Source organism: Callionymus lyra, chromosome 10 (genome assembly GCF_982586985.1).
Source record: "Callionymus lyra chromosome 10, fCalLyr1.hap1.1, whole genome shotgun sequence".
Taxonomy (NCBI): Eukaryota; Metazoa; Chordata; class Actinopteri; order Syngnathiformes; family Callionymidae; genus Callionymus; species Callionymus lyra.
In genome coordinates, this window is record NC_141827.1 from 6,009,480 (window position 1) to 6,023,260 (window position 13,781).

Consider the following 13,781-nt stretch of genomic DNA (forward strand, 5'->3'; position numbering starts at 1 on the left):
TTTTTATAACACTATCTTTTGCTATGAATCGAAAACCTAATTTCCCAAAGGAGATCTCCAGAGGGATTAATATAGTCCTTCCATCCATCCATCCAATCCGTCCATCCAATCCGTCCGTCCGTCCGTCCGTCCGTCCATGCACCCATCCATCCATCCATCCATCCATCCATCCATCCATCCATCCATCCATCCATCCATCCATCCATCCATCCATCCATCCATCCATCCATCCATCCATCCATCCATCCATCCATCCATCCATCCATCCATCCATCCATCCATCCATCCATCCAATCCGTTCATCCGTCCATCCATCCATCCATCCATCCATCCATCCATCCATCCATCCATCCATCCATCCATCCATCCATCCATCCATCCATCCATCCATCCATCCATCCATCCATCCATCCATCCATCCATCCATCCATCCATCCATCCATCCATCCATCCATCCATCCATCCATCCATCCATCCATCCAATCCGTTCATCCGTCCGTCCGTCCATCCATCCATCCATCCATCCATCCATCCATCCATCCATCCATCCATCCATCCATCCATCCATCCATCCATCCATCCATCCATCCATCCATCCATCCATCCATCCATCCATCCATCCATCCATCCATCCATCCATCCATCCATCCATCCATCCATCCATCCATCCATCCATCCATCCATCCAATCCGTTCATCCGTCCATCCATCCATCCATGGATGAAACATTACGAACAAGATGCTCTCCTTGAAACACTCCAGACAAGCTCGGCCATAAGTCAAGAAGAAGACACTCGTGTCCAGCAGATTAATGCTTAAAAAAATATATTTTCTTTATCAGTTATCTCATTTCATTCCAGCTTAAGAAACCTCTGGGCATTCTTGAGTTACCCCTGTGAAAGTGTAAAAGGTACTATAGTCCCCTCCCACAATCCATACATACCTAGAAACACATTCAAAAGATTCATAAGTGTGCGATTGATGTCAACTCAGTATTTCTGCCCAGCGATAGGCTGGAGCCCAAGTAGTTACGACAGACTCCAGTTTCCTTTGTCTTCCATTAAAGAAGAAAAATCAATGTATCTTTTTTCATAGACTCAATGAAGTGCAGGTGTAAGTAACACCAGGTGACAAAGTCGGTGACAATAGTACACAATTTCATATTAACAATGGAGCCCAATATATATACACCAACAAGGGTCCAATATCTCCAGATCTACAAAAGTCCAAAATCCAGATATCTACTAGACTGAGGGATTAAACAGGTCATGAAAAAGACATAAACAGAGAATCTGGAAATTCGACAGAAAGCACAATAAAAAGTAAAACACGGAACATCCATGAAAAAAGACTAGAAGAAAAACTTTTCACACGCAAGAAATTCTTTGACCTGGTGTCACAGGTGTGGACTGAGGTGGTCGAGGTATGTTGTCAAGGCTTGTTTTCAGCCACGAGTCATAAGTCAAGCTCTAGGGAATAGAAAAGAAGAGACGAGATTCAAAAGAACAACGTGAAATGAAAAGTGTTATATTTGTCATAGTGATCGATTCAAAACTTGGATAAAAAATATTTTTCTTTTAGTTCTTTTTCTTGTTACTTTCTTTGGATACATTTGCTAAATTAAAAACTAAATAAATCCCAAAATAGGTATTTGTGAGCAACACAAAAAAAAGAGGGCCTGACTTTGGCCCCTGGGAAATGAGTTTGACACATGATGTAGCATTAATGTGGTTTATCTAAGTTCTTCCATCACCATGGGTATTTTATATTTTTTTCTTGTTGTTTAAAGTACTAACCTGAACCATATAGATTAAGAAAAACATCTGGATCATTAATTCGACTCTTCCAAATCGTATTTTTTCACATTTCATTCGCTTCTTTTAAATCCATTTTCTTTCTCAAAGTTAAGAATTTTATTTAGTATTTATTATTGTATAGACTCTTCCTTCAGTTCTTTCTACCCCTTTTCTTTTGCCCAATAACATTTTTTAATAAGTTAACAATTGTATTTATTATTATATTGACTCTAAATACAACTTCCTTCAGTTATTTTTATTATTTTTTCTTTTTCAGTGAATATTGAGCCCATATCTAGTAGAAAAAAAAGTTATTTCATATCCGTTTTTTTTTTCGTTTTTTTTCAAACGTAATATTGGTCCTTGAACCGTTGGGATTAAAAACATCATCATCTCATCAAATGAATTCAACTCATCCTAGTCACGTTTTTCATATTTCAGTTACTTCTTTAAAATCTATTCAAACAAACCTCCCTCCATGTCGCAGGTTATTCTGTGTCATTGGCAGCTCAGGGACATCAATTTTTTTTTTTTTTTAAATACAACTTCCTTCAGTTCCCCCTTTTTTTCTTTTGACCCTTTAACATAAATTTAGTGAACATTAAGCCAATATTTAGAAAGAAATTGTAAAAAATGTTTGTACAGTAAACTTTAAAGTACTGACCTGAACCATAAAGATTGAAAAAACATCTGGATTCATTAACCCGACTCGTCCAAATCGTATCTTTGACATTTCAGTTGAGAGTTTTGTTTTGTGAGTATTAATTATTGTATTGACTCTAAATACAACTTCCTTCAGTTATTTTACCCCCTTTTATTTCGCCTCTTAACATTTATTAAGAGAATATTTATCTCATATTTATGGGAAAAAATAAATAAAATGATGTCCTTTTTTTAAATTTTATTATTTAAAATTTGTTTTGTGTTTTTTAATTATTTTATTTTTTTGTACTGTAAACTATTGGTCCCTAAACCAAAAAACATTACATATATTTATATTTCTTTTCTGAAAGATAACAATTGTATTTATTATTATAATGGCTCTAAATAACTCCTTCAGTTACTTTTTATTCTTTTTATTTTTCAGTGAATATTGAGCCCATATATCGGGGAAAAAAAAGATTAACATCCGTTATTTCATTTTTTTTATTTTTTTTTCAAACGTAATATTGCTATTAGAACCGTTAGGATTAAAAAACGTTGTTTGGATCAATGAATTCAACTCATCCGAGTCATGTTTTTGATATTTCAGTTCCTTCTTTAGACTCTTTCTGAGTATTTATTATTGTATTGACTTTTTATACAATTTCCTTCAGTTCTTTTTCCCTTTAAGATTTAATAAGGGAATATTTATCTCATATTTATGGGAAAAAAATAAATAAAATTATGTCCGTTTTTTTTTAAACTATTATTTAAACATTTGTTTTGTGTTTTTTAATTATCATTTTTTTGTACTGTAAACCACTACTGGTCCCTGAACCGTAAATATCAAAAAACATCATGTACATTATTTTTTAATTTATTTTCTGAAAGTTAACATTATTATTATTATTATATTATTTACTTATTACTTATTTATTATTATATTGACTCTAAATACAACTTCCTTCAGTTCTTTTTATTCTTTTTATTTTTCAGTGAATATTGAGCCCATATCTCGGTGAAAAAAGTTCCGTTTTTTCATTTAAAAAAAATATATTTTTCAAACGTAATATTGCAATGAATTCAACTCATCCGAGTTCTTTAAAATCTATTTGTTCAACATTCACATCATATAGTCAAACAAACCTCCCTCCGCGTCGCAGGTTATTCTGTGTCACTGGCAGCTCAGGGACATAAATAAATAAAATAAAAATTAAAATAAACATTACAAGGAGGATAAAAAAAAGTCAGGAGAAGAAAAAAAAAATGGCATTAATGGCCAGAATTATACGAGTCTGAATCCAGGGAGGAATTAAAGAAAATTGTGTGAAATAAAAGGGCGAGTGATCAGAAATGACTGCGCGTCTGTCTGGAGGGCGGGAGAGAGAGAGAGAGAGAGAGAGCGAGAGAGAGAGAGAGAGAGGGTGAGGAAGGGGGAGTGAGTAAGAGAGGGAGTGCATTTCCATCCAAACCTTTAGGTTCTCTCCATCACAGCAGCGCGGATCAGCTCCTGCTCTCCATTGTTCAACCGGACCAGGATCTCTGTCTCCCCCTCGTCTCTCCCCCTCGTCTCCCCCCCCCTCTCACACACACACACACACACACCGTGGTCTGGATGCTGCGTTCACGCAACTTCTGCCATTTTTCCTCCACTCGGACTTGCGCCGCATCATGAATAGTTTGCGGGCTGCTTCCCCTCGCATCCCTCTGGAATGGTGGGGATTACTCGGGCGACACCCGGAGGCGCGCGTGTAGACGCGGATGGAGTTTGGGATTTACCTCGAAATAAGGGAAAGATGACCGTCTTCTCGCTGTGTCTGCTGCTGTGCGCCGATCTCTTGGATTTAGCCTTCGGTGAGTGAAGACTCTTTTATTTGTGTGCGTGTGCGTGTGTTCGTGACAGAGACTTAAACATGTGAAGAAGGGATGCGCGTCGTTAACAGGGGCAGCCGGATGGAGGCGACCTGTGCCAACTTCACACCAAGTCTCCATCATCAGCACCACCATCATCAGCAGCACCACCATCACCTCAGAGATGAGGATTAGGATGTGTCCGTCAGAGATGAGTGATGCTGCAGAAGGGTTTTTGGTTTTTTTTTTAGGGGCAACATCTCAGGAAGGATGGTGGCAGCTCAGAGAGAGAGTGTTTGTTTCTACCCTGAGAGTCGCTTATTGGTGATGGCACGACAAGAATGACAAGATAACGGGCTGATGAAAGAGCTCACTTTGTCGAAGATCCTGCCTGTGATTGTGTCGTACATCATGCAAATCCTGCTCCACTGATGCGTGGAAGGGTTTTTTTTTTCTTTTTTGCATCCTTTTTTTTTTTCAAGAGAAAGTTCACGACCGTGACACGAGAAAACCTCGGTCGTTTAGGCGAGGATTGTGGTGGATTTGAAGTGTTGCTGACCTCTGGTGACCCGGGAGGAAAGCGTGGTGTGCAGGATTTAACATAATGTGGGATAAATACGATGGTTGTGCTGTGATGTGCATCTTGACTGAGAGTTGATTATATGTGGAGGAAATTCCTCTGGTGGTATTTTCACCCTTTTAATGTTTCATGTATTTGCTTGTCCAATTAAAGTTAAAATACTTCTGGAATTTCCCCCTAAAATAAATGGAATTATAAATTCTTCTTTCGACATTTTACACTGTAAATATATGATGTATTTGCTTCTGCAAGAACTTGTTTGAGATCAATTTACAACCAATTAAAGTTGCATCAAATGTTCAACTTTCCTACTAAAATAAATGGAATTATACTTTATTCTCGTGACATTTTACACTATAAATATAAAATCATGTATTTGGTTGTGCGAGAGTTTTGAATAAAATGTCATTTGAGAACTTTACATTCATTTGAACATAAAAAAAATACTTTAAATGTTCACCGTTGTCCTGAAAAATAAAAAAATAAACACAAGAACATGAAAGTAAATGATTCCAAAGTTATTTAATTCCGAAGTTTTAAAACATAATGTTTATTCATGACGGACATAAAATGTTCTTCCTTGGACAGACTGGTAAAAAATGAAATAGCACATTGTTAATATTTTTCTTTTTACGTGAAGGAATGGTATTAAGAATGGACCAAAAAAAAAAAAGAGACCAGTGGTGCATGGATTGTGGTCCAGTGCCCTAGATGTGCTTTAGACCAAAATCCAAGTTTAAAGACCCACGTTTCAACTCGCCTGAATCTAAAATGTTGATATTTTTTATATAATTTTGTCATTACTATTACACCATTTTTTTTGTCACTTGAATGATAATGTAGTGGAATGAAACCAATGGCAAACCTTTTGATACACTTTTGATGATATTAAATTATAGATATGTATGATATCAAAAAATGTTTATCAATTTAAAAAACAATATTCATGTTTTTCAAATTTAATTACCTGTGCAAACCAAAATTCCAGAATTAATCTGAAATATTAGACCTGCAATCTTTTTGTAATTTGTCGAATTCTCACTTTTGTAAAACAAAAAATAAAACTGAGCTTTTTTATTCAACACATTTAATTAGCAGCAAAATAAGCAGACAAGTCCTTCAGACCAATGATTGTGTTAAACGACTTCAAGATATGTCCAGTATCTACTTCAGTCTGATGACTATTCAAACAAAATCATTAGGTTTTGTTTTTTTCCTCACTTTAATTAATTCAACTCACATTATCCCTCGACCTGCGATGAGTCCAGGAACTCTGCAAAAGGTACTGAATGTGTGCTTGAAACGACTCGGCTCAGCTTCACATCCTCTCGTAACATCAGGGGTCGTTGAGGGGCCAGTTTTGGAACGGCACCGCGAAACAGTTTGTAAAAAAAAGATTCCAGATTTATGACTCGCTGAGTTATGTGAACAGTACCTGCGATGATGATCATGATGATGATCATGATGAATTCACCTGGATTGTGGCTGAAAATGAAGGTCAAATAACCTCAGTATCCACAGTCATGTCTCTGATCAACACAGGTCTCTGATGGATGGAATGCGAGTCTGAGATGTTCTGTCACCTCTTAAGATGTGTTTGCATGAAAATAATGTTTTGTCTTAAAAAACAAAATCCATCATTTCACCTTCCACTTCCTATGACGTCGTACAAAGTGCTTCAACTAAGAACTCCCTAAAACACTGTTTCTAGCCACTCTGACCCACTTCACAGAACCTCTCAAGTTGAGCTTTTAGAAGATTTTGACATGTTTGTTTGTGCTATCCACAAGAAGAACTGCATGCTGGCAGCAGGAAAGATGGGCCGGCATTTCAGCGATCTGACAATACACAACTCATGATGGGTTAATCGACAACTTACACGATTTCATCTTTGGAAACAATAGGAAAAAAAAGTAATCGGTACTCAAATCCCTTGCTTGTAGTTTGGGTTAAAATCTGAAGTTAATAGGTTGAGACTTGGTTAGTGTTGGTGTGTAGCACACAGGTGTGTAGACTTTGGTTTGTAGTGAGTCCTTGTGAAAATAATCACGAGTATGTATGAGTTGGAGAAGTTTCTTGTTCGACCCTACAGTGGAGCAAAGATACCCTTATCTAGAAGGAGGATCAACATGCTGTTGCAGCTCATTTCAAAGTTTCCTTTCCAAAGAGTTTGGCTAGGTTCGGTTGTAAGTTTTGTTGGTGGAGCATGAAGTGCTGGGTATGGGCATCGGTGCCACATCTTCTCCAGATGATTGTTCAGGGAAGGTAGATGAGGAGGCTGTTAAATGGAATTTTAAGAGCAAAGGTTAAGTAGTGATGGCGAGCTCAAGCCCACCATAGCTCGGTTGCAGTTGGAAGAGAAAGCAGCTGAATGTTGACACCAGATGGAAGTTCGTAGGCTTGAGTTGGAAACAGAGGTAAGACTGAAGGACATTAAGTTGAAGGCCTCAGCACAGGCCACTGCTGGTAGATCTGACGCAAATTGTTTGTTTGCTGGTCGGTTTGATGTCAGTAAAAACCTCAGTTCCATGAGGAGGAAGTAGACTGTTATTTCCCCGCATTTGAGCAGGTTGCTACTTGTTTACAGTGGCCTAAAGAGGTCTGGGCCCTATTAGCGCAATGCAAATTGACAGGTTAAGCCCCAGAGATTTTCTCCTCTCTATTGTCAGATGATTGTCTGTCGCACGAGGTGCTCGAGGAAGCAGTGTTGTGTACTTCTCAATCGGTACCGGAGGCACACTGGAAAAAATCTGGAGGTTTATTACTGAAGAGAGGATGGAAGCTGAAGGATGATAATAGCACGTTTAGCTGTCAGACTGTTGTGGTTTGCTATGTTGTTGTACGGACTGGGAATTTAGGTGAGTTCTCTCCATGGACCGTGATGTTTGCTGATGATATGGTGGTTGGTCGTCTAGAAAGAGTCCGAGAAGAAGAAGGAGAGGAATGAGCCACAGAAGAGGAATGAATAACAGTAGCGGAAAGATAAATGAGAGGGGGAAATTTGAACGAATGAAGATAAGATACTAGATGTAGTAGAAACTGATGACTCTAATAGAGGTGAAGAGGAGAGTGAATGTTGGATGGAATATGTGAACATCAGACAAATTAAAAAAAAGGGGGAAGCTTTATAGGGACAGTAGTGAGAATCTGCCATGTTTTATAGAGCGGAAGACAACAACAGTTTTTTCACCAGGAACTTGTTTAAATGAAGGTATGGACTGTTGTGGGAGGATTTGGTCAAAAAGACAAAATCAACGGACCAATAGGATGGCATGACTTTTTTTTGAGGAAGTCACACAAGGTCATCAGTTTATTCAACACCATCAAAATGACCAGAGGTAGAGATGTGGAGAATTAGAGCATGGATCGTATCCATCAATAGAGACATTCAGTGTCTCCCGAATTGCGCACTTCTACACTTTCACTTACAATTTTGAGTGCACAAGTGCTTCCCGATGAGCAGAACATTTAGTGTGCAATGAGCACTCAACTGGCCAAAAACTGAGTGTGTATCCATCGACACTTTCCACCCTAAACAACCACCATCTTAGTGACGTAGATGACGCTAAACTAAAGCTACGACGTGTCATCGGAGCAGATACTGACGTAAATGTCTTAAGAAAAAACTAAGTTCACCACAAAACTACACAACAACTGCAATAACACAATGTAACACGACTTAATAACTTGTTGCTATTGGGGAAAATAGTGTCAACGATAGTGTTCCAACGGCTAGTTACAATCAGTGTTAAAAAAGTAGTAGCAGAAGAAGCTGTCGAGTGTCGAGCAGCAGTGTTTGATTTGAGACAGTACTACCCTGTCGAATATTTGGCACTATGCAAGCTAGTGCACTGTCTTACAGTGAACTGTAAAGCAGTGAACTTGATACACAGCACTTGTATAATGAGCTTTTTGGTGGAAAAAGTATCGACTTATCTCGGGTCATTAAGCACCATCTTAGTGTCCAATAATCATAGATATAGACATGGGACAAAAATATAAATAAAACATAACAAGCAAATTACTTTCTCAAACTGGATCTTCCTAGCACCTTCCCGGGTGAAACAGATATTTATATATTCACCATTTCTACAGTAGCATTTCCACTATTTTGTTTTTTTTATGGTCACTGTCTTATCTTGTAATATTTCGGAAGAAGCTTCGGGTTAAGTTAGGGTAAATTAGACATGTATAAGGAGGAGAAAATAGAAACTGGTGGAGAGGTTATGATGGAGGTGGCAACTACATTCTAAACAAAGAAAAGGTAGTCATAATATAAGGGTCCAATTTTGTATAATTTGAGTTTAATGGCGGCTCATTCTGTATCTGCAATGTGCTAAAAATAGAATCGGTGTCACATTTTTAATTTAACTTTGCACTTATGTTGACTTGGTTTCTTCGTCTTTCATCCATAACTTGAAATAAATTATTATATTTTATATTTATTATTTATTCTTCAGAAAAAAGCATCTTCTGCAGGCGAAAAACATCTGCAGAAGATTCAAAACTCTGTAGCAAGAATTCTGAGCCGCTCTAGTAGAAGAACTCACATTTCTCCGATCCTTAAAACTCTTCACTGGCTGCCAGTTTCTTTCAGGATCATTTTAAAATTCTGGTTCTTACTTTCAGATCTATTCATGGTCAGACCTTCCATCACTGATCTGATCCAGACTTACACCCCAGCTCGGGCTCTGAGGTCTGTGGACCAGAATCTACTGATGGTTCCTGAACACGGTTCAGGACCAGAGGAGAGAAATCCTTCCAGACTGTTGCTCCTAAGCTTTGGAACCATCTCTGTGTTTGATGATCTACTGACTCCTTCAAGAAACATCTTAAGATTCGTAGAGAATCTTCTTAAGAAGACATCTTTTATTTGTGCTTTTCCTTGATTCTCTGAGATTCCTGTGTTGTTCTTGGTGTTATCTTGACCTTTTAAGCATATATTTTATTGGGTATTGTTTTGATTGTTTAAGCGCTTTGTGACCCTGGTCTAGAAAAGCGCTTTACAAATATTAATAACTTACTTACTTCATTACAATGTGAAATCTCACTATTTATGTCGACGACTTTTTCTTTCAGCAAAACATTTGATTTAAATTCCTTTTTTTTGGGGGGGTCTTTGAGACTCGTCCTGCCCACCCGAGCCAGCTCTCCTTCCACGCCCGCCTGAACGAGGGATGATCATCAGCTGAGGATTTATATTTAGCTGTACAGTGTCACTTCATTCTGGCTCCTTCCCTCTTTGTGTGCTCCAGCAGCAGGCCACATAGCCCGGGGGTGCTCGCTTGATGTGTCCTCGGGAGTGTTGCTTGTAAACACTTGCTTCATGCGTGCGCAGGGCAAATTGCCTCCCGACCAAGGGACACAATGTGAACAAAAATCAAATGTTGTAAACGCTCTAGTGTACTATAAATCCCTCTTTTTAAGTATTTTGTTAGCTCGGGAGTCGGTAAGGTCTCGCAGTGGAATAAACTGTGCTATTGTGATCAGAGTGAATTTGTATTTTTGAATCAACATGATTTTGATTGAGTAAAAGAAACGGTTTGAAAGACCTCAAAGCGTTTTTTGCCTCCAGAGTCTTGACTTGTTGGATTTGTTTGCGACGTCGGAGTTTGACTTGAAGCAGGCACAGTTTTCTTTACAGGTCCGTGGTAAACGGATCATCTTCTCGACGTCGTCTTCTTTGGACGTTTCCCACCAGGGGTTGTCACAGCAGGTCAGCTTCCTCCACCTTAACCGTTCTTGATCCTCCTCTCCGGTCGCATCTATTGTGTCCTCCGTTACCACATCCGCTTGTTCTTCTCTTCTGCTGGTTTTTAAGTCTGAAATCTCAACTCCACGTTTGTCAGGCTCAAGGAATCAGTTAAATGTCCATATTGTAATTATTTCTGTCGGTCGATTAAAAAACGAATCAAATTAATTACAGGATTTGTTTATAATTCATGAAATTAATCCCATTTAGATCTCATATGTGCTTAAGGTCCCCAACATTCAAATACAAATTCTAGGACAAAATTCTAGTGCATGACTCAAATAAATACATTAACTTCCAAAGCTTTATCAGAACTAGATTCAATGCCAACTTGTATTTGTGCATCCAATTATATGTAGAAATGTTTACGTCATTATAATTAAATTGAAATCACACATTTGCTCAATTCATATAAAGATCGTTTAATGGCTACTGTAGAAACATATTTACTTGAATCCTTTCCCAGTTATATTGTTTTCTTTTCATCTATTCTTTATAACCGTAGCGGCTCACAGAAAAAGCAATTTTTTATTCAACGAAAACACTTGAAGAGGACTTGATAAAGCAGGAAGCGTCAGTTGTTATTGCAATTCAAAGGTACGAGCGATGTTTGTTCACATGTTTCAAGAACGTGCTTTACTCATTATTTAGTTGCTGGGATCTGTTTTTCCTTTCTTTACTATAGTCTTACTTAAACTGTTAAGTGATAACGTTGTTATGATAAGACACTGTGAATGAAATTAAATTGAATAGACTACGTGTTCTTTCCCTTTAATCTCTTCTTAGTCCTTGTTTGTCTGAATACTTTCCCTGAGCTGTGGACGGATGTAAGTTTATTTTTAGCATCCGATAACAGCGCAAAAGAGAAGGTGCCTTTCTATATGTAAACATGTGCGAAACAAGCACTTAACCCTGAACTATGTAGGAATGCATCTCATCTTCAACGTACGGTTTCACCGGATGATACGGACCGGCTCATCTTTTCATTCTACGCATGTATTTATGATCACATCACCTCTGGATAATCTATGGTTTGTTCAAGTATGAGGATACGTGAACGTCATTATCATCTAAAAATGAATGAAACACTCTCTTGTAAATTACTTTTCTAAAAAAAAATGATTATAAATACAAAGAAAGGCCATTTTTAGTGTTCATGAAAGTATCAAAAATAATTCCAAATTTAAGCTTTGAAAGATGGAAAAAGCCAAACCTTTGTCAGGTGCTTGCTCAACTGCACACTCAACTATCACTCCTAATTAAAGTGCAACTCTAGCGATGACCATCCTTTATTCTGGACCCATTGTAGCCTAGAATTCCATTAAACGTGATAAAGGAGTCACATTAAAACTCGAAACAGGTCAGTGACCCAGAAATGACAGCTTTTGTTGAAGGACTTTTAACATGTGGCAACACTTCTTTACAACAATTCACCTTAAAGTGCTTCACTCGATGTCAGGGTCTTTTTTAAATTCATTTCTTAAATGATTCGTGAGCGGAAAAGTGCTTCAGCCACCGCTATGAGTTGCTGCAGATTCCCATGCTGAACAGAACGTATGAAAGACGAGGGTGGTATTTGATTAAAACTTGATTGAATTTCTCAAATGTGGGCGTCGACGCAGGAATTCAAAGGAGACTCTCTTCGCCCACTCTTACTAAACTTTCTTGCATCCAGTCGAGGATATTAATTGACTTGTTTTAATTGATAAAAATATGCTTAAGTATTTGCTTTTTTGTAGAGATTTATCCAGCTTTTTGGTCATAAAAATGGAAAGAAATACAACAAAGATATAAAATAGTAATAGAGGTTTTTTTTTAAATAAATGATGGTATAAATGTGTGTATCTATACCAATTTAATGTAATGTTTTCAATGGAGCATGAGAAAAGAGCAGCTCCCTTTTTTTAGTTTTCCTTTGTATTAGGGCTGCACGATATATCGAAATATATCGATATCGCGATATTGTCACGTGCGATATGCATCGAAAACATGTGCGATCATTTATATTTTTCTATTGTATAAATCAAGCATTTCTTAAATGCGCACTTTGACCAATCAGTGTCACGTTCTGTAAAGTTGTCAATTTGTACTTCTATGTCTCGTTGTTGTTTACGTTTCCGTCTGTCTGTGAGCTGTGCGGCGCAGCTTCTAGGCTTGGTTGCTATGGCAACTCTTCTTGCTGGCGCCTGCTGCTCAGTATATACACCGAAGTAATACTAACTTATGATCTACTCAAACACTAGTGATCCAGTCACTCGTCTCTTTCAACCTACTTGAACTTTCATCAATTCCCAGTTGTTTTCTTATAAGATCGCGAACTTCCAAACAAGTGTAAACCTGTCCGTCTTCACCGTATGCTAACGAGCTAAGTTGTTAGCGTCAGGTCATTTATAAAGTGTTATGTGTGCGTGTACAAGGAGGTGGATTTATTATTGATTTGGTGATATCGCGACGCGCCGGCGGCTCCTCTCTGATGTCGTTCAGTTTCACCGGAAACCGATGCAAGTCCCTCTTTATAAGTGATATGTTTCTCCAATCGTGTCGGTACCGAAGCGCAGAAATAAACGAAAGAGAAATATCGCATTAATATCGATATCCTAATTCAAGACACCAATATCACAACTATTTCCTATATCGTGCAGCCCTACTTTGTATTAAACAAAAAATTTACTGTAGAGGGTAACTTTGATATATAAGAGCATATGAAGAAGATCAATGTTTCCCTTGGGATCATTTAACTCTATTTCTATCTTGGTTCTCACCTCCTGTCTCGGGCTAAACCTTTAAAGGAACAGTAACAAGCACAACACAGAAAGTAAAAGTATTTTACTTTGCTCAAAAAATGTAAATTCAAATTTGCGTAGACCAAAACATTCAGTTGGTAAGCTCTCTTGCAAAAGTACATCAACTTGATTTAGGACGTCTTTAGGTGATTGAACATGTTTAATGTGATGAAATCCAAAATGAAAACTGTGTCACATTGTTTTTTTGCGTTTTAAAGTTTAAGGAGAAGCCAAACTGATCCCTGAAGATGAAGTTCAGATTGAAGTGAATTCAAGTTAAACTTCACTCATTTTCTACTCACCCTCATGTCGACTAAGGGGTTGGGATTATTTTCAGAGTAATCCGTTCTTTTTTTAGAGTCAAAGACAAAAAAGTAA

At 37.8% G+C, this 13,781-nt stretch overlaps 1 protein-coding gene across 2 annotated transcripts in view; it reads left to right on the plus strand.

Moving 5' to 3' along the window:
* The first annotated feature begins 3,854 nt into the window (after positions 1 to 3,854).
* Positions 3,855 to 13,781, plus strand: part of igsf21a (immunoglobin superfamily, member 21a) — a 291,710-nt gene continuing 281,783 nt past the window's right edge. The window contains exon 1 of one of the 2 annotated variants that reach the window (XM_087800827.1): positions 3,855 to 4,291. In XM_087800827.1, the coding sequence (XP_087656953.1) occupies positions 4,150 to 4,291 (142 nt within the window). In that variant the 5' untranslated portion in view covers positions 3,855 to 4,149. The remainder of the gene's footprint in view (positions 4,292 to 13,781) is intronic. The other variant, XM_087800828.1, reaches the window with a different exon arrangement.